Source organism: Eriocheir sinensis, chromosome 3 (assembly GCF_024679095.1).
Source record: "Eriocheir sinensis breed Jianghai 21 chromosome 3, ASM2467909v1, whole genome shotgun sequence".
Classification (NCBI taxonomy): domain Eukaryota; kingdom Metazoa; phylum Arthropoda; class Malacostraca; order Decapoda; family Varunidae; genus Eriocheir; species Eriocheir sinensis.
The window spans coordinates 15,524,494-15,549,286 of record NC_066511.1 but is presented as its reverse complement, the minus strand read 5'-3'; the positions used below and the strand labels follow the sequence as shown (position 1 = coordinate 15,549,286).

General features: G+C 40.1%; 1 protein-coding gene across 2 annotated transcripts; it reads right to left on the bottom strand.

Moving 5' to 3' along the window:
- Positions 1 to 755: 755 nt before the first annotated feature.
- LOC127005669 (phosphoinositide 3-kinase regulatory subunit 4-like) lies at positions 756 to 24,793 on the bottom strand. 2 transcript variants are annotated; one of them, XM_050874757.1, is made up of 30 exons: positions 24,627 to 24,793; positions 22,914 to 23,017; positions 22,465 to 22,651; positions 22,072 to 22,221; positions 21,557 to 21,729; positions 19,887 to 19,982; positions 19,570 to 19,696; positions 19,172 to 19,344; positions 15,777 to 15,941; positions 15,401 to 15,506; positions 14,306 to 14,446; positions 13,794 to 13,870; positions 13,436 to 13,623; positions 13,102 to 13,250; positions 12,826 to 12,978; positions 12,516 to 12,635; positions 11,947 to 12,120; positions 11,170 to 11,322; positions 10,877 to 10,968; positions 10,594 to 10,704; positions 10,388 to 10,485; positions 9,726 to 9,915; positions 8,877 to 8,981; positions 8,433 to 8,543; positions 7,995 to 8,080; positions 7,761 to 7,865; positions 6,143 to 6,268; positions 5,235 to 5,410; positions 3,788 to 3,957; positions 756 to 3,428 (listed from the first exon to the last, which is right to left on the bottom strand). In XM_050874757.1, exons 2-30 carry the CDS (start codon positions 23,003 to 23,005, stop codon positions 3,218 to 3,220), a joined length of 4,005 nt encoding a protein of 1,334 aa, XP_050730714.1. In that variant the 5' UTR covers positions 23,006 to 23,017; positions 24,627 to 24,793; the 3' UTR covers positions 756 to 3,217. The 2 variants fall into 2 exon arrangements, with proteins under 2 accessions (XP_050730714.1, XP_050730723.1); XM_050874766.1 differs by having other exon boundaries at positions 5,235 to 5,392.

Here is a 24,793-nt window from a genome sequence, read left to right as displayed (position 1 = left end):
TTAGTACTTCAGGGGACACAGTTAAATATGTCTTTCCCCAGTAGATTCTGACTGATTTGTTGGATTTTTCCTTAGTGTGGCGATCCATTAACCTTCTTTTCAAAATTCACCATAATTGAAGGGAGCTACCTAACAGAACGCCGTATCTGCAAGCTCGTGCGTCTGGCAGCTGGCCGCCATGTGTGCTCCGATCATTGTTTTGTTGTTTCCAGCCTGCTTCTGCTGTTCCGGCCTGTCCTGCACTAACGTTGCTAGTAAATCAAAGTCTGAAGCATACCCTGTTGTACTACTACTTATTTGTTTACCAACCCTTGCAGCCCGTGAGCTGCGGGGCGGGGTGAGAGGTGTGGGCTACACAGTCATGGCTATAATATATAGTCTCCTTCCAGTGAAAATATGGAAACTAAATAAGCTGCTTAAGTTAACAAAATTATTTAATAATACCCTTGGCTTCATGACTCAGTGAATACCACCTTGGCCTGTCACCCGGCAGGATGAGATTTAAGTAGCGCTCAGGGTATGGGGGGGGGGGGGGGGGAGGTCCAAGCAGTAGCCTATCCATAGAACAGTAATCCGAGCTTAAAAGAGCTCTTTCCGCGGGTGTACTGGCTGGCTGGCGATCACGAGTCCAGCAAGATAGTGAGTAGCATTTGCTCTCATATATAAGTTATCTCTTCAGTTTTTGAAAGCACATATATGAGATAATTGTCTGTGGAGTATATTTGATATTCTGTTGAACAGATACTTCCCTCATATCATATCATATCATATATTTTATTTGTTTAATCAACTGTACATGGATGTGTGCCCTCATATACTCTGGCACTCCCCTTTAACAAAAACAATTAAAATAGTTTGCAGCAAACAAACTATTAGTATCACACACAAAGGTCTCTGTTAACTTTGTTTTTGCATAAACTTAAAAATAGCTTAAAAAGTAAACAAAAATAAAGTGTGAACAAAATTACACAACTTACTGCATTTTTACATTATTTTTTGAAGTCTGGAATTCTGCTTGTCCCGTGACAAATGCCGCCACATTCAAGTCATTAAAGTAACGATTGTCCATTCCTGCGAGTATTAAAAATTGCTGACAATCAAACAACAGCTTGATTCTTTTACCTTCAATAGAGTTTTCATGAGCATGAACTGGCCACTTCTGTCATTTCAACTTTTCTGTAATCATCAATCAATTATAACATGTTGATGAAGAAAGCACATTTGATAAAGGTAGCAGAGATGCTCCAATACTCTTTGGTGTTTGAAGAATTACTTTTATAAATGCATCTGGTGTTATACTATAACTCATTATATAAACTGCAAAAATTCCCAATTGGCTTGACTTAGGAAGAAATTTAGAACAAATCAAAATGTTGTCTCAATACCGTGAGATCAGAATACTTTGCCTTTTCAAGTAAAATAGGATATTAAATGCACATTTCTTCAACATGTGATTAAATATCACATATATTTCAGCCTCAGATGACACATGACCACAATGCACATCAATGCATTTTTTCCAGTCATTTTTAATAGAAAAAGTTTGTATATATTTTTCTGAATACAAAATCAATTAAATATTCTTATATTCTTCTATTTACAAAGGCAAAATATTGAAGACTTTGCTGAATACTAGAGTATATATATATACATACATACAAACATACAAACATGCACACATACACACACTCTGTACAGTAATTATACCTGTCTTCCTAGCCATAGGTTATATCTCATAATGCTCTCGCAAATCATCTAAGAACAGAATTATGGGGTAACATTAAAGAAAAATCATTCTCAGTGTCATTCATGTGCAAATTACACGATGAATCACTGCATTTGCTGAGTACATATTATACTAGTGGTAAGTCTTACTGTAGGTAACAACCAACCACATTAATACGAACAGATTGCTCTTGATGAATTCTATAGTATGTGTGTGTGCATAATTTTCTCCACTCATTAAACTCTATATTATCAACCATGGATGAGCTCATACAGGAGCTCATCCCTTGACCCTGAGATATTATGACTCAATCAATATAGTCCCACAAATATCTATCTGTCTATTTACATAATCTCCCTACTATACCCCACGTCAAGTACGGTGAAGGGAAGGTCCACAGTTAAGGAAGAGAACGATCACACTCAAGAGGAGGAAAGACTTCTCTCACTCTACATAGCCACAAGTGCCTCTCACTCTCAGCTTCCTCTTTGTAGGTGTGCACAAAGCTGCATTTCATATATCATTAACATACACACGATGATGAATGAAAACACGATATATACACGCAGTTAAGTATATCATTAACACACACGCAATGATGAATGATAACACAATGATTTCCACAATAAAACACAATGATAAATACTGCATTGTCTTAACAGATAAATGACTTAAGTAAATATTGATCAATGAAGCACTCTTAGACACCTATGAGCAACAGCTGCTTATTAGTGCTCTGTAAAATATGATGTATAATACAGACTGAATTTTCTAAAGTTTCAAGTGTAATCACCAACTTCATTCATCTAGCAAAAGTTCAGAGTATGCCAGGCCAGTCCCTAACATGTATTTTAAAAAACAGTACTAAATAAATACATAAGTAAATTACATATAAAAAAGATATTAATAATACTGGACTACGACAGATACCCTTGCCTTCTGTAGTCCAAGGGAAGAGTATGGGTTGAAAATCTTGCTCCTCCAACAGTGTGTAGGGATGTGGTGACCCATTGCTACAGGAGTGGATCAGATGGAGGTGCAAGAAAAATGTGGCAGTTGAAAGAGTAGTATACTAGGATGAGCATGTGAGAGGCTGCTAAGATGGCTTGGACACGGTTAAGATGGATGAGAGGAGAATGAAAAAAAGGGTGCCTGGATCTGAATGGAGGAAACAGGAGGTGGAGGGAAAGGAAGAGTCTGTCCTGAAGAGGCCTAGGTGTCAAGAAAAGCGAAAGTTGTGCCAGGCCTCGTGTCAATTAGTGCCATGTGATATATGGGGTGAAGCGTGTATTTGAGTGACTGAAGTGTGAATGGTATTCTGTATGTGTAATGCCCACATAGTATGATGAAACTTAATTTAATACTTGTGTGTATGACTTTCTGCAGAGCAAAAAGATACTCATGGAGTCAATCACGGAGAAGTGCTGCTCATTAGCCCATGGTAGGGAACGCCTACTTTCATATTCAATACCAGTGTTTGAAGTGCTAACCTCATTTCCACATCTTGATGGTTCCATCCCGCGCTGACGTGATCACCAAACGCTGCGGCTCATTCATCACGATTACGTCTGATATTATGTCCTTGTGGCCTGGAGGCGGCTGGTCTGGTCCCCTCCGTGGCATATCATCGCTGGCGTTGGGGGCTGTCCGGGGTTTGTTGTTTGTTTCCACAACAACTTCTGTTCCATCTACCACTCGAGAACTGTTTGAGAGAAAAAAATATCAAGATGAGAGAAAATATGAGCAAAAGCAAATACATATTCATAAAAGTATGACAGAAACAAAGAAGAAATAAACAATGATAAAAAATACTGTCAGACTAATGATAGACAGAAACAGAACCATTCTGATTATATCATCAAGTCATCACCTGACTGAGTCATCAAACAGGCACAAAGCTTGTGGTGGCTGATGGAAACCAATTGTATAATGCGGCACTTTTGAATTTTGCACAATACCATGATGAATAAGTAAACCCCATTTAAATAGGGCCTGCATATATCAGTGGTTGACTATACACCCTGCAAGTCCCTATCTAAAGATTGCTCCAGGGCTACAAACCTGTATGAAGCAGAGCCAAGCTGGTCATGGGCTGCGTGGCACACCATGTAGGATGACTCTGGCTCACTAAGGTCCCAGTAGCGCAAAATAGCATCAGTGCCGCCAGCCAGGACATAGGGGCCTCTGTCTCCTTGGCCAACGTGCATCCCTACCACACTGTTGTTGAAAGGCTTGGAAAAAGAAAATTGGGTAAATATATATCTGACTGATGCTGGAATGTAAAAAACTGCACATACAGATAAGATACGGAAAGATTTGCCGAGTACCTAGTTGCAATATGGATAGTATGGGGGGGTAGAGATGGGGAAGTGGTTTCAACATTAAGCATTAAGAATGTATGTTGTGTAGCTGCATGGTCAGGTACAAGGGAGACTCAGAAAGGTTTATTGTAAGGAAGGCTAAAGATTTTCTGGTCTAGGAATGAGAGATGTCTGGGAAGTGGAGGTGTGTGCTTACTCTGGTGGGCTGATGAGATATAGGAAGTGGTAAGAGTGAACAACAGAATTATCATTTTGAAGATGACAATGCGTGGTGGCATTTGTACATGTTTATGAACCACAGGAAGACTTGGATGATATGATGAAGGACATATATTGGAATGAACTCATACATGTGGTTGGGAGTAAAGAATGCAACTTGAATGCATTAATGTAACAATGAATAATGGTAGGCTGAGTTTGTCTGGAAATGTAAAAAGGGACGAGGCTAGTAGGTTGAAATGATTTACATAAGAGAGTGGGATGTGAATGATGAAGGTAGAGTAGAAAGGGAGAGCAAAAAATGATGTGGAACAGGATTGTGCAGAATGACATGGAACCTGGGCCTGGTAGAGAGGGTGCTGGAGGTCGAACAGCATGGAGAGCTCCCTTTAGGTGAAGAAGGTCGAAGTGTACAGTCATGTAAATAGCCTTCCCCCCAAAATTAAACATAAAGATGGCAATGGCAGCGGACAAGTGCCTTTAATATGCCATCTTCTGTCTTTGAAGGAGTAAGCAACACACAGTTTTACTTTCTTATGGATATCCTGCTGCAGAATGTGATGGACCAGGTGTCTAGAATGTTTGAAGGTAAAGAAGTATATTTTCCTTTTCTTGTCACCACTGTCATCTTCTGGTGCTTCAACTAAATGAAGTCTCAACCAAAGTTAGGGTGAGTGGGAAAGTATTAAAAACTGACATGTTAACAATAATCAAAGAGAAAAAAAGGTCTTCATTGGACACATTACCTACTTAATAAATTATTACTTCTAATAATTTTCATTCTGTATGGTGTCAAAAACTGAAATACTACTGTCTACTCGTATACTTTTTCAATACTATTACTGTTCTTTTCAAAGACTTAGATTAATTCCTTCCTGTTCAGCTGCATAGCAAATATCTTGATACACAAAGGTTACTCATATTTTATCACTTAAAAGCTGATAAACAGATGGGCTGTGAGGTCACACCTGATTCATGGAGAGGGGAGGCTTCGGGCTGGCCCAAAGAGTCATGTGCCTGGACTGGGTCTCCATATCCCACATGGAGATTTCATTGTTGCCATTGATAGCAGACACTACCCAGGAGCCTTCTTTCGGGTGCATGCTGACACGTCGCACCGCTGCATCTGGAAATTTTGAATAAACTTTACCCGGAATTAGCCGGAAACAAAATTAAGAACTGGAAGAATAGTAAAATGTTAGTATACCATTATGATAATAGATAAAGACAATGTGGTAGTGATCTCATCTAAAATGTATTGATTATTCTTTGTTTATGTCATGCAAATGTTGAATTTCTTTACAGCAGGGTGTGTATTATGCATAGCACCTTCCAGAATCCTTCCATATCAATTTTTTCTATAAACTTTCACTAGATTGATGAATGATAGGAACCACCTAGGGCCGCTTTCACAGTCGTTTTGTTTGTTTTGATCGTTACCAATGGCGCTGATCGACGCTATAGTTTTCCACGTGAAACTGGCTGATGGGGTAGTGGCTGGCGGCTGCATAGGAAGCAAGAAGTGTTGAGAGTGTGTGGTAAGGTGCGGGGCTAGGCTAACCCCGCAGCCACCACTACCCCATCAGCCAGTTTTAAGTGGAAATACTATAGCGGCGATCCCCGCCATTGGTAACGATCAAAACAAACGAAACGAATGTGAAAGCGGCCCCTAATGTTTGCCACACACTCATCAAATAAACACTGTCAGTTACCAAACTCTGATCACTCTGAAACTTCTTTGTGAACTACTGGCCATGTGATATATCTTTTGTTATCATATACTTTCGATTGGCACTGTTCTCTTTTAGTCTATAAAGGATAACCTTCCCAATGTATAACAAAGATCATACTCAAGGAGGATATTATTAGGCCTTACTTCTTGGATGGGCAATTGTGGAGATTGGCAACATGAATCTGAGGTCCCAACACACATGCTGGCCACTGCTTGTTCCAGCCACCAACCAACTCTGCGTTCCCTCCAGGGCATAGGATGTGATCACTCCTGCAAAAGAGATGAAGAGTACTTACTGGAAATTTGTATCATTAAAGTTAAAAAATTAAATACCACTTTTAACGTTAGAGAAGATAAATATGTTGAAGCAAGTGTGTGGAAGTATGAGTGCAATATATCTTTGTAGAGAGAGATAGATAGGAAGAAAATGATGAATGAGATTATAAAGCAAGTGTACAAATGCTTATACAGTAAACCCTCGATATAACGGACCCGCTTATAACAAACAGATTTTGGAAATAACGAACAAGGTCTGACGGTCAGAAATCCACGGGGACCGACTGAGACTAGTTTTTGAACCACTCGCTTCCGGTGACTACAATAGTGTCTGCTGGCCACCTCGCCCTCCTCCCTTTATCTGCTGCCTCATCCTTCGGTTACCGTAGTCTTTTTCAGCCCACCTGATGATATATTTTCCTCCTCGTGGTTTCCATTCAAATAAAAAATATATTTATACCACAAGAAAGTCGTATGGATCAATCCAGGACGTAAATGTAATGGAAAATAGCCAAGTGTTTTTGAGTGTCGGTACTGGCACAGCTCAAGGAGGTCGAGTGGGGCTAAGCCCCCAGTTAGGAAGGTCAGGGTAAGTTATGTTTGGTTAGTAAATTTATTCGGCACACGGTGTGGGGCGTGGAAATACGGAGTGCGGAACTGGACATGGCGGCGGCGTGTGTGGTACAATTCGTGGGCGGGTGTTGCGCTCAATATCTCCTCAAATAAATAAGTCGCTCTGCTGTCCACCACGCATGCACACTGGGGGAATACACGGCAAGAAAACAATAATTTGCCTGGTTTTGATCTAGTTTGTCCACTTGTGATCTTTGTGAGCAGTGAGTGAAATATAGGAACAGTAAGCAAGTTGAACATCTCTCTCTGTGAGTTATTTTGTGGCTGCAGCTGCAGGCTGCGGCGGGTGCACAACAGGCATTGAAAAGTCGATCATATAATGATTTGTGACAGAAACATTTATTAGATTATTTCATAACACACCGAAAACAACAAAAAAAGTTTCGGCTGCCAGTGCGAGATTGGCGCATTTGTAAAATTTTACCCATTCCTGTAATAATACGCCCCCCCCTACCCACAGGGCCCCACTGCCAACCTGGCAGCCTCAGTGCCTCGCAGTCCATTGCCATGTGTGCTAAATGGCTATACAGACAACATGTACACAACATACACACAAAAAAATATATATACCTACGTTTATTAGGTTCATCGTTATTATTTTACATTTTCTTCATTTTCGCCGCTTATAACGGACTTTCGGCATCAACGGACTAAGTTCTCCCCCAATTAGTCCATTATATCGAGGGTTTACTGTATTTATGTAAATAAAACAGACGACAGGATCAAGCAAAGGCTACAATATAAAGTCACAACAAAGAGATAATCCCATGGGCTGCAGAGACTTAAGCTTGGCCCTGTATAAAAGCTCCCTTCAACATTTTTTGACGCCTTATAAACCGACATTGATACTAACCATTCCTGGGCCCATTCTCCAGTTTCCAAGCGATTTCTGGAGCTCGCAGGTCCCAGCCGACAATTGCTCCATACACAGTTGCATATGTTAATAATGACTGTGATCCTGAAAAATAAAATAATGACTAAAGTTCCTGTCATTTGCACTCCAACTTATCCTTATAAGACGTGGTCAAAACCTTTAATGATTTTCTCACAACCTTTGAAGAGGCCATAAAAAAAGTATCTGAATTACCTGTGTCAAAGAAGTGCATATCCACAACATAACCGTCTTCTTCTGTGTTGAGCTGGCGGCTATTTGCTAAGGTGGTCTTGTCTAGTCTGTCAAGGAAGAATTTAGTGTTACAACAGTGAGGAACTATATAGAACTAAATTAAAAGTTCTCATAGAAATAAAATGAATGCCATAGAACCAATGTCTGACTAACACTGCCATGTCTCAATGTTCAGTGACTGTGAAATGAGCCACACCACTTAGTCAGATAACTTCATGGTGAGATTGACTGGTGAGATTATCTCCTCCTTTCCTATTTATGTATTCACCTGCTGTGCAGCTATAATAATATGTGTATTTCATATTATGTGGAATGCAATTTATCCCATGTCAGGAGCATGACAAACAAAAGTACTTCAGTGTTTTCAGGATCTTTCAGCAGAATCAAAAGCACACTTACCGGATTACATGTATTGACCCGTTAGTTGACGCAGAAGCAAGACTCTGGGTGGTGATGCAGGGCGTGATGGCCAGTATGGATCCTCCCTGACGACTGTATGTGAACTTTGATCTGCAGTACAGCAGAAGGAACTTAATAATTTTCACGAAATATGAAATATGAATCTGTTTTTGAGTTTTGATACTGATTGAAAAAAAAGGAGAACACAAACACACTAAAGTTTAGGAACAAACACCTGGTCTGGATGGTGTGTGTGTGGTCTGAACATATAAATAAACAATGTGTGGAGTCTCTTTTCCTTTTTTATGGTTGATCAATTCATTGATTTTTCATGCTCATACTTAACTTATTCTGTATACATTTAAATAGGGGATTTTTTCATTCATGCTGCAAACAATGATGTCACCAGGCAGCTGTGGTAGTAACAGAAAATAGTGAACTAACCTGTTGATTGAAAACTTCCTCTCAATGCGGTAACAGTCCCACACTTTCACAGTTCCATCGTTGGAGCAGCTGGCATAGATTGAGGTGTCACCTATGGGCACAAGCCTGTGGAGTTACAGACACACAGCTCCATTAATTTTCATGGTACTTCTCTTCATTTCTAATAAAAACAGCAGTTCAAGGGTACAACAAAAACAGAATAAACCTGCATGAAAGAGTCAGGAAGAGGAGGGGAGTTAATGAGACAAAAAGCCATTGATTCTACTCTGTTTGATAGTTATGTAGGTAGAGAACCCTTCAAAACATGGGCTGCAAACTTCACACAAGGCCATCCAGTTCAGACTTTGAGTTAAGGTAAGCGTAAAGTCATCATCTTCATCATTTCATTGACACCTGCTCCTAAGAGCTCCCACCAGGGGATGGCCACGGCAAAAGAACTTCCATCTTTCTCTATCCAGACACTCCCTCCTTGTCTGCTCAAATTTTCTCAAAGATCTTTCCCCCCTCTCCCTAACGTACTCTTGCACCCTATCCCTCCATTTCATTAGAGGTCATTCTCTAGCATTCCCTCCCTCTATCTCACTCACATACACCCTTCTGGTCATCTTACTCTCCTCGTAAGTGTAAAGTAAGGCAAGATAATATGATGAACACATTATTATCCTCCCTGCAATGTGGCAGTAAGCAATAATAAATGGCAAACACAATCAGAATTGAACATAATTTTTGGGGTGGGCTCTTTTGTTATAAATGAAAATATTAAGACTTACAATAAAGAGCAAAGTAATACCAAGCAAGTAAGAAAAGAAAGGAAGAAAAGACATACAGGATGAAGGGAACAAGCCTCACCGGTTGACAGCTCCATGGTGTTCGTGGAGGTGGGCCATGAGGTGTCCCCGTGGCCGCCAGCCAGGAGGAGGCAGGCGAGTGTCCCAGGCCAGAGTGTCCAGCGCCCTGCGTTTCCGGACACACTCAAGATGCTCCTCACACTTGATTGCCAGAAGGTTTTCTAATTCCTTTTTGCAACTGGATATGCATTCTGAAATTAAAAAGTATTCTCTTAAAACTTTTAAGTCATAACAAGTAGTATAACCAATGATTAATGGATGTATTTTCTGGAAATCAAGCTTTCTTAATTAACCTTTACAACTGAAAAAAGAAAGTAGCTATATGGATATAGACATCATGGTTATGAAAGTCAACTACAGGCTCAATGTTACCTGGGTGGAGTATTTTCACTTACAGTAGAATTTTGCTGATAACGACTTCCTAAATAATGTTTTTGACAACAGCAGTAAGTTGGAATAAAGAATGTTTTTCCAATGATGTCTGAATTCTTTTGAATAACAAATAGTGTGCTGTAAGGAAGTGACTGAGAGCTTCTTAGATAGTATTTGTTTGCTGCCATCTTGATGATGGGTAGGGCTGGGCCATGCATACAATAATGTTAATAACAATAGGCAACAACAAGGAAATTACACATTGCAACCATCTAAAAGCTGACTACTTACTAATGTTCCCCTTTTTATCCCCTTCAGAAATAGGTTTTGAGCTTGGAATGGAGGAAGTTGTGTGGTGGCCGGACTCTGACTCTATGGGAGAAACGGATCTGTAATAAAAAAAAAATAAGTAAATGAATAAGAGGGAAAATTTGCCAAGAGAGAGGATAATAGTTCTTATCAAAGCATCATTTTGTATTTGTATACATTTTTCCTACCTGTTCTCTGCTGTCCTGCCTGGGGAGCCACAGTCCTCGGTGGTGCCAAACATAGCCTGCCACTCCTCATTCATGGCCAGACTAGGGGAATGGACGAGCCCTTTGTGTGACCTGTGTTATTAGGAAATCAAGAAAGATGCTCATCAGATGGCAATGTTTAATCCAGGCCTTTTATCTAAGAAAAATGCTCTTAGAATGAACTGACAATTCATGAATGGATAATTATAATAAGTGTATATCAAAGATTATCCATGTGCAATTTAAGTTATTTTTGGTAACTTACAAGTGGAGAGTTGAGCTGTCTATTCTTCCATCTTCAGGAAGAAGGCGGCAGTTGTGGGTGGGCACCGGCCTTTTCAAATCCTCAATGTTGATCTGAAGAACCAAAGGATTGCTGACTAGGAAGTGACTATTCTATCATACCTGAGAATGGCTATGTAAAAATGCTCTTTTACCTGATTGAGAGTAGTCCTAATTGGGCTATTTCTCCTCCCTTCAGGAAAACTTAACTACATGCAAAACATTCCTAGAGCAACAGCAGGGTTTGGGATAGTGTTGAATAAGGTGAACACTAACCAGGCCAAGCTGCTGCTGTTGCTGCTGTGAGCTGCTTCGAATGGCTTCTGTGGCTTTTTTCTGACGCTGCAGTCGTGTGAGGTGATCTTGCAGTTTGATCAGCTGTTCAACATTTTCCTCAGTTAGTCCACCTCCTGCAAGGCGCCGCAACAGCTATGGGGAGTTAGAAGCATGTTGGTTAGGTTTTTGAAAATCTGTACAGGGGGTCCCCTATATTCATCACCGACCTATTCAACGTTTAGCTATTTTGTTGGCAATACTCAAGGAAATGAAAAAGAAATCTTCATAATTTTATGGATCAGGAAAGATGGAGGAGGATCATCACAACTCAGACCCCAGGAATGGGAGATGAACTACAAAGAAAAGAAGAAGATATCGTTTTGTGATGCTGCACCACAGATGACACCCAGTAACCCAAAGTTAAGTTAAGTGTTTCCTTTTCTTGGTGATCTTGCTTCAGTCTTCTGGCACCTCACCTTGCTCCCATTCTTGATTACATAATACTATGCACAACATCCACCTCTCGGTTAAATCTCCTCCATATTTAATAATTTCTGATGTTTTGCCTTTCCTACTTTTGACTTCTTATATAGCCCCTTGTTATGACCATTCCACATTGATTTTTACTCCTATACCGCTCTTCAAAATGCTTCTTCCATGCATCCTTCACTTCCTCATTGCTATTGCAAGTACCCTATAGCTTCCTTTCATGGATAAACCTACATAGATAGATAAAGCAGGCTGATATAAAGTTGCATCTAGGGAACTTGTACTTACATTCCTGGTGGGGTGGTCAATGTGTGAGAGGCTTGAGGGCAATGTAGACAGGGGAATCTTCTCCTGCTGAGCCTCTTGAAGAATTGAGAGAACTTGTCCGACGTCAGCGCTCTTCACCAAAGCATCAAAGACTTCCCGAGAGACAGGAGGGCGCAAGCTTGATAGAATGCACACCTGAAATAATTAAAACAAAAATCACAGTAAAATTTAGTTATATCAGCCGAGAATTTGAGTTGTCATAAATTTTACTTCTAGGAATATTCTGAAAAGTATGATATCAATATTTCAACACAAGTGAGTAATCTATCATAGCATACAGGAGAGTGTCATGTATTAGTCCAGTGGTGGGTGACATGTTTATTGTTCTGAGCTTAGAATTTCCTCATCATACTGAAATTCTTCAAACAATTGATCAATTGACCTATCTTTCAGCCACCTCTTTGGATTCTTTTTAGGAGCAGCGAGTAGCGGGCTTTTTTTTTATTAATGTTTACTTTTTTTGTGCCCTTGAACTGTCTCCTTTGCTGAAAAAAAAAAAAAAAAAAAAAAAAAAAAAAGCATAAACTTACCTCTCTGTTCAGCTGCAGGAGGGGCTTCATCAGGAATGGCTGCACTCTGGCCACAATGGCTGTCTGAACGTTGACCAAGGGCAGCATACCAGCGATCACACTCACCAACCCAACCACAGACTAGAATACAAGTCATGAAAAAATACACATACCAACAAACAAATACTCTTAATATAGTGATATCTGCTTACTACCCTTCTTTTTGTTGCCCTTGAGCTGTTTCCTTTCCTGTATATGAAAAAGAAAAAAAAATCGAACCTGAAGTCGTTTTCTTACTGACAACTGATAACATGATCTCTGAGTTAGGTACCTGTCGTATCCAGAGGTTGGGGTGTATTAGAAGGGGAGCGGTGTGGGACAGGAGGTCACACTGGAGGTGGGTGGGGAAGAGACCCAGCTCAGTCAGTGATATCATGGCCTCAACAGCTGCCACAACCACAGACTCTTCAGCATCACTCAACCCCTGAAACAGAAATGCTCAAAGTGTCTTCCCCCACTACTCATGTAATTTTCAGGAAACAACTATAGATGTAAGTAGGAGAGTAATTTCAAAGTATACAGGAAGCAGAGAAACATATTTATATACCTGTAGTAATAAAGGTTTGAGAATATCGGCACAGTGACAACCTATGTAGGCTGCCACCCCAACTATGCTTGTGAAGAATGACAGCCGCAGATGACGGTCATACTTGTCGTTCAAGAAGGTTATCATGTGGGACAGCAGGACGTCATTTGCTGAAAGGAAAAAGCAAAGTACAATACAATTATCATCATGTGCTTAAACACACCAATTTGTAACCCAGAGAAAAAATATACACATTTATCAGAACTTGAAGGACTATATCAAAGGATTCACCAGAAATAATTTGATCTAAAGAGGATTAGATAACATGCGGTAGAGATGTCTAAGCAGCAATTACCTTTCTGTTTACCAAAAAATACACAGAGTTTTGTCACTGTCTTTTCCATGAGGGTCCGTTTCACAGTGTTTGATGGGTCAGAGAACATTGTGGCAACCTTTTGCTGAATAACTTCTTGTAATGTTGCCAGTTCTGTTTCATAGCTGTAAGATGTCATAATGCCTTGCAGTTGACTGTACTCTAAAAATCTGAAAAGAATATATAAAATAAAATAAAATAAAACTTTCCCGCCCTTTGCAACCCTAACTGAGGGTCACAATATTGAAAATTCACCTTGATTCACACTCGAAATTCATACTGTAAACCTTTGCTATGAAAACACGAAAAGAAGAAAAATAGAAGCTTAAAAACTACAGACCTTAAGGCTGTTTCAGCTATTGTAGCAATATTCTCTGCATAAGCCTGTCGGACAATGGTGGTCTCATCTTGAATGATCTGAAGGAGGGCACCATTGTGTTACAAATAATCACCATTGAGCTTGGCCTTTCAGCTTGCATAATATATTAGTCAATATTGAGTAGATTGTATGAGCAGAAGCAGATGAGGACAAATAAATTCCCCTTGATATTCCACATATTTCTCTTCAAATTACTTTTTGCTTGGCCTGTTTGTGCTGTGCTATTATCAACAGAAACAATTAACATTTTGTGTAGACAGTATAACCCGTAAAAGTGGCTCATGGAAAGCTTGATGAGGACAGGGTCTGGCATACTGATATTATTGGAACTAATGTCAAGGAAATGGCTTAAGAAAGCTGAGCATATAACATGGGCACTAAAGTAAATGGAAGTATTTTTGACACCCATTTGTATGTGGATAGTACAAGTAATCGGAGGACAAAAAAAAATCTGATTCATAAGCAGTACTCACATCGGCAAGGTTTGGAAGAATGTACTCTGGGAAAATATTGGCATCAGACCTTGGCACGCTTGACACAAGAGTAAGACAATGAGTGAGTGTGTTGATGGAACACACCCGCACTCGAGGCTCTTCATCATGCAGGAGGTGAAACTAAAAAAAAATTAGAAAAAGGAGAAATTACACAAAATTTTCATTTAGTATTATGACAAACATTATTTTCTGTACAATAAAAAAAAAATATGGCAGCCAACTCTGATATCAACTATTCACAACTTTAAAGAATCAGTATTTTAAAGATTTCTAAAATCATATGTAATTTTTAATCCTTAACCCCTTCAATACAAGCAGACGAGATGAAATGACTCATATACTGCGTCATGGTACTGAAGAGGTTAAAGCGCGGGGTTGTTTTGCCGAGCCAGTCCTCCCACGTGGGCATATTCAGGCAAAAACATACGTCACTTCAACCTTTTATATCTTCACTTCTACTTACCTCACGTGACTGAATAAAGTATCACTGTAAAGTAAATACCCTTAACTGTCCTTTGACGTTAATTTGAAGACTATATGACCATTAGTAGAGCAAGTACAGAATACTGAATAGGATCACTGAAAACACATTTTTATAGACAGTTTTCCACTGCTAGTGGATTTCCCTTCTTTGATTGAGTAATAAAAAGCATAACTTTTATACAGTTTGTGTAAAACACACCCATAAAAACTTAACTTCCGGGCCTTCCTGATGCCCTTGATGGGTGCTGAGGCCAAAGAGCCCCCATCTTGTGGATGAAATTCACTGGAAGGTGAGAAGAGGTGGGATGTCTAGCAGACATCTTCTCAAAGCTAACACAAGGCATACACTAGCCAATAATTAGCCAAGGGAGCATGGTTGGGTATTATATGAAAGAAAACAACATGCTCACTCAACTTCAGCACAAACAAATTAAATTTGACGTTGCGCAAATTCCAAAAATGCCTTGTCGACTATTGTCGATACCTGCGGTTTGAGCCCAGGCACCAGCTGTTGACTATTGTTGCTTTAAGGGTTAATGATGCTTCAATATACATATTTTCCACTCACTACATGGACATTTTACTACTTACTATATATGGCAGGATTCGATCCAATATTATTTCATCTGGAACATACTCTGCCACCTTCCCAAGCAGCTCCAGCGCATCCAGCTTTGAAGACGTAAAGTGCAAGGCCCTAAAATAGAGACAAACTTTATTTCAAAACAAATCCTGGTCTATAAGCTGTTCTATGTTCCAAATTTTGTAAACAAATATCTATAGTAATTTTTCCTTAAGAATTTTGTAATATATCATCATCATGTAATATAAGAAATAACCATGTGGAGGTATCAATTATCCTCACATCAGAGACCAGTCCAAAAATGTCAAGTCAGAGATGAAAGTATCTCACAGAGTGAAGGAGGTATGACACCACAGAATGACCTCAAAGGTTTATTGGTCTTACCTCAGAGATGAAGTTATCAGAGAAGATATAATGATGAGTGTTTCACAGTTTCTTTCTGGTTTTTCTTTGTCTTTTTTCTCCTCATCCTCTGCATCTTTCTGATTGGTGAGGCTTTTGTCTTCTGCTCCCAGAGCCACCAGTATATCACTTAGGCTATTCTTAATTCTGAAAATAAATATAGACAGAGCACCATAATTGCTGAACTTCTGATTTCCATTGAGCAGGGTGGACAAGCAAGACACAGGAGAGCAGTTAGTTAGATGACAAAAGATGCCTGTGATTAGTAGGCCCACAAAAAATAGTACTAAAGTATACTTAAATAGCAATAAAAACAGTAGGAATAGGTAGGAAGACACCTACCGAACGGGCGTGAGCTACTCCCGGTGAGAATATATCCATGTCCTCACTAACCGTTTCCCTTTTGTCTCATCAACACTAGAGAGCAATTCAGCATGCTCTCTAGACAGTTCTTCTCTCTTTTTACACCATGATACATTCACACATCACGCACACCTTTTCCCAAAATTCAAAATTCAAAATGGCAAAAAATTACAGAGCCTCGGAGTCCCCGCCTGGTGGGGGGGGGGACCATAAATTCCCCCAGGGAGGACTCCCCTTCTGGCTGCTGACTTGAGAGGCGTCCTGATAACTCCTCGAACCTCTTTCTTATCAATTTCTGCAACATTCGCGGTCTTCGTTCTAATTTTCATTCTGTTGAACACCATCTCTCCTCCTCTAAGCCTCACCTTCTCTTCCTCAATCCTAAATTTCAATTGACTCTTCAGAATTTTCTACCATCTGACTAAGACTTCATTGTCATTCAATTACTAAATACATCTGTGCTGTTTATCTCTCACCTAACTCTACTAACTATGTAAAATTCTTTGACGATTTGAACTCTAAAGTGGAGCACATCTTGACTCACTCTCCCTTCGCTGAAATCTCCAACTTAGGAGATTTCAATGTTCACCACCAGCTTTGGCTTTCATCCTCTTTCACTGACCAGCCTGGTGAACAAGCCTACAACTTTGCTCTCCTCAACGACCTAGAGCAGTTGGTTCAGCACCCTACTCATATTCCCGACCGTCTTGGAGACCGGCCCAACATTCTAGACCTCTTCCTTACCTCTAATCCTTCTGCTTACTCTGTCAAACTGTTCTCTCTGTTGGGCTCCTCCGATCATAACCTTATTTCTGTATCCTGTCCATCCTCTACCTGAGGATGTACTTTTCTTGTGGAATGATTACATCACAGAGGTGATTGTCTCTGGAATTCTGCTCCTCATGCTAAAAAGCCTTGGTTTAATCATGCTTGTTCTCGTGCTATTAAAGATAGAGAGGCAGCTCACAAAAGATTCCAGAGCCTTCGAACACCCACTAACTTTGACCTTTACATTTCAGCCCAGAATCGTGCCAAATCTATTCTCCGACTTACCAAAACTTCTTTTATCAATAGAAAATGTCAACATCTTGGTTCTTCTAATTCTTCCTGTGACTTCTGGCATCTAGCCAAAAATATCTCCTCCAATTTCACTTCTTCTTCTTTCCCTCCTCTCCTTAACCCTGACGGCAGCACTGCCGTCTCATCTGTCTCTAAGGCTGAACTCTTCGCTCAAACTTTCTGTAAGAACTCCACCCTGGACGATGCTGGGCACATTCCTCCTACTCATCCCCCCTCTGACTCCTGTATGCCTGTTATTAAGATTCTTCCAAATGATGTTTTCTATGCCCTCTCTGGCCTCAACTCTCAGAAGGCTTATGGACCTGATGGAGTGCCTCCTATTGTCCTTAAAAACTGTGCCTCTGTGCTGACACCCTGCCTATCAACATCTACCTTTCCTTCCTGCTGGAAGTATGCCTTTGTACAGCCTGTGCCTAAGAAGGGTGACCGTTCCAATCCCTCAAACTACCGCCCTATAGCTTTACTTTCCTGTCTATCTAAAGCTTTTGAATCAATCCTTAACCGGAAGATTCAAAAGCACCTTTCCACTTCTAACCTTCTATCTGATCGCCAGTATGGGTTCCGCAAGGGGCGTTCTACTGGTGATCTCCTTGACTTCCTAACTGACTCTTGGTCATCCTCTCTTAGCCGTTTCGGTGAAACCTTTGCTATTGCGCTGGACATATCAAAAGCTTCTGATAGGGTCTGGCACAAATCTTTGCTTTCCAAACTACCCTCCCACGTTTTCTATCCTTCTCTCTGTACCTTTATCTCCAGTTTCCTTTCTGACCGTTCTATTTCTGCCGTGGTGGACGGTCACTGTTCTTCCCCTAAACCTATTAACAGTGGTGTCCCACAGGGTTCTGTCCTATCTCCCACTCTCTTTCTGTTGTTCATTGATGATCTTTCCAAAACGAACTGTCCTATCCATTCTTACGCCGATGACTCCACTCTGCATTACTTAACTTCTTTTAATAGAAGACCCACTCTACAGGAACTTAACGATTCAAGGCTGGAGGCAACAGAACGTTTAGCCTCAGACCTTACTATTATCTCCGATTGGGGCAAGAGGAACCTGGTGTCCTTCAACACCTCAAAAACACAGTTTCTCCACCTATCCACTCGACACAATCTTCCAAACAACTATCCCCTATTCTTCGACAACACTCAGCTATCACCTTCTTCATCACTAAATATTCTCGGTCTATCCTTAACTCAAAATCTCAACTGGAAACTTCATATCTCATCTCTTACTAAATCAGCTTCCTCTAGGCTGGGCATTCTGTACCGTCTCCGCCAGTTCTTTTCCCCCGCACAGTTGCTATCCATTTACAGGAGCCTTGTCCGCCCTCATATGGAGTATGCATCTCATGTGTGGGGGGGGTTCACTCACACAGCTCTCCTTGACAGAGTGGAGTCAAAGGCTCTTCGTCTCATCAACTCTCCTCCTCATACTGATAGTCTTCTATCTCTCAAATTCTGCCGCCATGTTGCCTCTCTTTCTATCTTTTATCGATATTTTCATGCTGACTGCTCTTCTGAACTTGCTAACTGCATGCCTCCCCCCCTCCCGCGGCCCCGCTTCACACGTCTTTCTACTCATGCTCATCCCTATACTGTCCAAACCCCTTATGTAAGAGTCAACCAGCATCTTCACTCTTTCATCCCTCACGCTAGTAAACTCAGGAACAATCTTCCCTCATCTGCATTTCCTCTTGCCTAGGACTTGAACTCTTTCAAGAGGAGGGTATCAGGACACCTCTCCTCCCGAAATTGATCTCTCTTTTTGGACACTCCTTTGATCTCTATTCAGGAGCAGTGAGTAGCGTGCTTATTTTTTTATATTTTTCTTTACGCCCTTGAACTCTCTCCTTAGCTGAAAAAAAAAAAAAAAAAAAAAAAAAAAAACCCGCATGAAAATATAGCAATAAATCTGAAGGAAAACAAATACTAACTGTTTTATCTTGTCATCGTGTGGCATGATGGGCGTCACTGCAAACTGCTTCAGGAAAGGCCACAAGAAAGAGTAGAAGTTTTCGGGAAATGCAAGTCCTCGCTCCTGCTCAAGGTATTGATCTATGCTGTGCCTGCTGCCTGGGTCCCTCTCTATCATGTGTTCAATCAGAGCCTGCGGAGAGAAGCAAATATGGTCTGATCATTACATTATGTGGGGGAAACAACAGAAATATAAGCATTTGAGTGATTTAAGTGAGTGAGGAGCAGAGAGGAGAGGAGAAAGGATAGAGAGAGATATTCAACATTCCTGATATATGACTCTTCCATATGACACACGCACACATCCAGACAGGCAGACACATGGAGACGATGGCAACATACATTGAGTCAGGCATACCTTCACCCGTGGGTCATCTATCTTGTCCAGCACCTTGTTCGGATGGTAGTCCCCCACACGGTAGGCTAACAGCTGGGTCAGGTCAAACAAGGCATGACCCTCAGTGAACAACTCAGCTAGACAGCACCTGCAAGATACATAAAATACAAGTTTCTCCAGCAGTTGGTGAATATCTCAGCGAGATAACACTTGTAAGAAAAAAAAGTGCTAAGTGCATGTAAAATCTCAATAGTATTCATTTTAAGGTTTTATATCATGGAAAATAAAAGTAAAAATGAAACACTGCTGGAAGAAATTGTAGGCTGACAATTCCTTACCCTGCAGAGAACACATCCATGGCTGGTGTGAGGACGTCCTTATCCTTCACATCTAACAGGGCATGTTGGGACTCTGTCTGGAGTGTTCCTGAGAACCTGGTAAGGAGTAAAACAATATCAAAAGACTATTCGTACTGTGTTGATGATTACTTAAACAATCTGGTTGCTTAAAACATCACAGGCCATTACTGAGATTGGTTATGTGGAGTGGCAGGGCAAAGAAAATGGTGCATGGGGGAAGCACATGTGTCAGCTTGTATATTCTGCCTTCCATGCAACATTCAAATCTTTTAATTTACAATATATATATATATATATATATATATATATATATATATATATATATATATATATATATATATATATATATATATATATATATATATATATACAGTCATCCCACGGTTCATGCTAAATCGTTTCCGGCGCGATGCGATGAACCGCGAAAACGAACATTACTACCTATGGGAATATAAAATATGCATTGGGGAAGTCACCTCTGACACGTCATGAAAAACATGTTTTTCATTCAAAAAATGCCCAATTTGCGATACCAAGCCCAATCTGTAACACACACTGCAGTGCGGGCGGCAGAACCGTGGACGTCACTCAGGGCTAAAAAGTGGTACTTTTTCACACTGGTTTTTTTAACTTTTTTCATCTTGGCTGCGGCCTGTCACACAAAAACGGTGTTTTCGTCTGAAACTTTCTGTCGGCACACCATGAATGTAAACAACACATGGAGTCCGCTGCGGCGGCAAAGATACGCTGCGCTGAACCTAATACTGTGTATTGTTGAGACTCAGACAACAACACAAAAAAAAAGCATGCATGATGGCGCTGTGGGCTCGTCGGGAAGAAGAAAGAAAAAGGTGTGTGGCTGTTAAGAAAGAGTTTAGAGGATCATAGAGGATCATGAAAGAATTGGATCAGGTTGGACAAGAGCCAGTCACAGAGACTTCTGGAGTTAGTGACACCTCTCATTGCCAGACACACCCAGGATGAAGGGCTGTCATTGCAGGAAAGAGGCGTTTGAGAGACAGGTTGAAGCCACGCACTGGTCTTGGTCTTGGAAATGTAAACAAAAGGCGGAAATTTGCAGGCGGCGAAACCATCCATCATCCAGATTTCATTCATACGATATAAGGAACGATGAAAATCGACGAAAAATCGGACGGAAATGGCATTAACGGAAAAAAAGTGCTAGTGACACCCCGCAACGTCCATTGCCCCGCTCCTCCTTCTCCCTTCCCCCTCCCCCTCCTCTCCTCTCTCCTCCTCTCCTCTCCTCTCTCCTCCTCCTCCTCTTCCTCTCTCCTCTCCTCCCCTCCTCCTCCTCCTCTCCTCCTCTCTCCTTCTCCTCTCCCTATTTAGCGTTGCACTGGGGCCATACGACCGGAACGAAACTGGGGTAAGTATAAGGGGGGGGGTCACGGTTTGAATGGAATGACGCGAAGAAACGAGGGGTGAGACCGATATATAATATATATATATATATATATATATATATATATATATATATATATATATATATATATATATATATATATATATATATATATATATATTACTAGATTTCTTGCTTTACTAATGATATATTACTTGTTAAGTGTTTGGATAGTGCAAGTTTGAATACTGATCCATAAAATACCTTTTTATTAGCCACTAACCTTTCTGGGGCAAGGTAACACGTCCGTCTCCGAGACGTGTCAAAGAAGTAGGTGAAGTCTGCCGGGTCATTTTCTGGCAATGTTGTTGGTTTGATGGTTGCAAAGTCTGCCAGAAGCAGCCAGTTCCATGATGAAACCATGACATTCTCAAGTTTTACATCACCATGGCAAACCTGTTTTTAGCAAAATTATAATAATGGATATATCAAGGTACAGTACAACCTATACTGATTAGCATTCAGCATATACAGAAATATTTTACCTATCACTAATAACCTGAAGAGAAAGGGAACACGTAGAATCTTGGGTAAATGTAAAAACAAAGATTAAAAATAATTTTTAAACATGTTGCTACCAAATATTCCACAATGCATTATCGTTACATGTATAACTAAAAGAAAAAATCTAATAGTGGTTTAATCTGTGGGATATTATACACATTGTGCTTCTTTTAAGTGCCTTACTAATGATACTCTGATAAGCAATCTATTTCCCAAACAGTGAATCCACCTTACCCCTTGCTGGTGGGCCTGCTTCAGGGCATACAAAAGCTGGAAGGCAATCCATTTCTTTTCTATTGAAGTAAGAAAAGGTCTTGTTGATATTCTGTCATACAAATTGCTCTTCACATACTGTCTTATCATCAACCCAGCCTTCTCTGTTGCCTGCAATATAACAAGAAAAAAATCATGTTATTGATAATTAGAAATGACAAGCTAAACACAAAAATTATATATATTCTTTCCTATCAGGCTAATTTGAAATTAATACTTCTCCCAAAAGTAGAATAATTTTTTTTTGATAAATCATGAAAAATAATTTTCTACAGGTGTTTTGAAAATTCCCTTCTTAATGTCACAAAACTTGCAGATCTGAAAAATTTGAAACAATACTCTATTTCACAATACCTTTAAATACTGAAATTGAAGACAGTTAGGTGCTGTTATCAATTTCGTTGAAATATCTTCAATTTTCTTTTTATAAGCTGACAGCAGGTGCTGCAAGACTGGGTCATGGATAACAAACACCTTCACTACAACAAGCCCTTCCCATGTTCTACATTTGGCAACCTTGAGGAACCGGGTGCTCCCCAAGCTGTAAAAGAAAAGTGGGTTAGAATCCATACAAATACTAAGGATAACTGTTTGATTACTGCTTTGAGTTCCTTGAAGATGTGTTAATAAATGAGTGACCAAGTGAGGCACAGTAAGTATGATTTGAATCAGTAACTCTGTCCTTTAAATATCATATAATTTATTGCTAGCATCATGTACTTCAAGTTCTGATCAGCAGAGAAGGGCTGAAAGACAGCCTTGATATTTTTTACATAACTATACGTTGGCAACAGCTGGCTTACCTTGCTTCATATCGGACATCAGGAAGATCAGACAAATAGGTTTCCACAGGAAATATCTGTGATGGAGGAATACCAGCTAGATGGTTCCCCATTTTGTCTCAATGCTGAAAAAAATTAACAGGCATTTAGGTAGCTAGTTTTCTGGCCCAGCTTCATACATCATATCATATTGCCCCGGGATAGGGATTGGGATAAGGATATCACTTTCCCTCGTAAAAACAGGACTATACAAAGATTTCTAAAGTCTTATCAGGAATGGTCAATAGTGCAAGATACATATCTTATATGTCTGATTTAGTAAAAACTATCAGGAATCCACATACTGGTTAAAAGTCATACTAAATCCTAAGGCACAGAGAGAGAGAGAGAGAGAGAGAGAGATCCAAGAACCAAGACATGTACACGCTATGTATCTCGTTTGATTTCGCTCGCTTACTTGTCTTGTTTTTTCATATGTGCCGCTGGGCTAAATAAAACTATTATTAATATTATCTCTAGTAACTAGCATGGTCTTAAGTGACTGACGAGGGCAGAGAAAAGGAACAGATGGGTGAGCTGGGGAATCTAAGATTGAACCCAGGCCCTCAGATATGTAGGTATGGTAACCCCTGCACCATGGAGGCATAGCTAGACATCAAAGCTCCTGCACAAAGGGAGGACAAAACATATTACCTCAGTGGACATATCAAGCCCTCCTTAATGAGATACTGGAGAGTTAATGCTGTCAATCTTTTCCTCGGTCATATTTTCACTGTCTGTCCTTTACTTTATTTCCTTAGCGAGATATTGGAGTGTTAATGCTGTCAATCTTTTTCTCGGTCATATTTTCACTGTCTGTCCTTAACTTTATTTCCTTATCGAGATATTGGAGTGTTAATACTGTCAATCTTTTCCTAGGTCATATTTTCACTGTCTGTCCTTTACTTTATTTCCTTATCGAGATACTGGAGTGTTAATGCTGTCAATCTTTTCCTCGGTCATATTTTCACTGTCTGTCCTTTACTTTATTTCCTTAGCGAGATACTGGAGTGTTAATGCTGTCAATCTTTTCCTCGGTCATATTTTCACTGTCTGTCCTTTACTTTATTTCCTTATCGAGATACTGGAGTGTAAATATCACCAATCTTTTCCTCGGTAATATTTTCAGTCTGTCTGTCCTTTACTTTATTTCCTTGTCGAGATACTGGAGTGTAAATATCACCAATCTTTTCCTCGGTAATATTTTCACTGTCTGTCCTTTACTTATTTCCTTAGCGAGATAGTGGAGTGTTAGTACTGTCAATCTTTTCCTCAGTTATATTTTCAATGTCTGTTCTTAACTTTATTTATTTTACCTCTACATTTTACTGCCCTACTATTACTTTATTCCCACATTTTACTATTAACTATTACTTTATTCCCACATTTTACTATTATAATTTTACTCCTTTTATTCTATTCCCACATTTTACTACTACTATTTCCTTTATCCTTAATTATCAGTGCCTTGGGTGTGTGAGACGTAGTACTACTTAATATTTGCACCTTTCTGGCTCTACCTATAACATACTATTAATACCACTACTACTATTACTACTACTACTACTAATAATAATAACAAAAACAATAACAATAGCAACAACAATAACAATGAAATCTCGTCAACCACTACGTAACATATTTCACAAACTCCCTCCCATGATCATGACTCGTGTACAGGCTCCACACACTCACCTGTAGGCCTGTGGAGGGTCTGTGGTGGGTGGAACAAGGCGGCCTTCCCATCGGGGTGGCGGAGGCGCTACGTCAACACCAGCTGATCCCTCTTGGTGCGTCGTCCCTTGCTGATGATGATGATGGTGGCGGCGAGCATGAAGTGTAGTCTTTTCAACGGGGCAGAG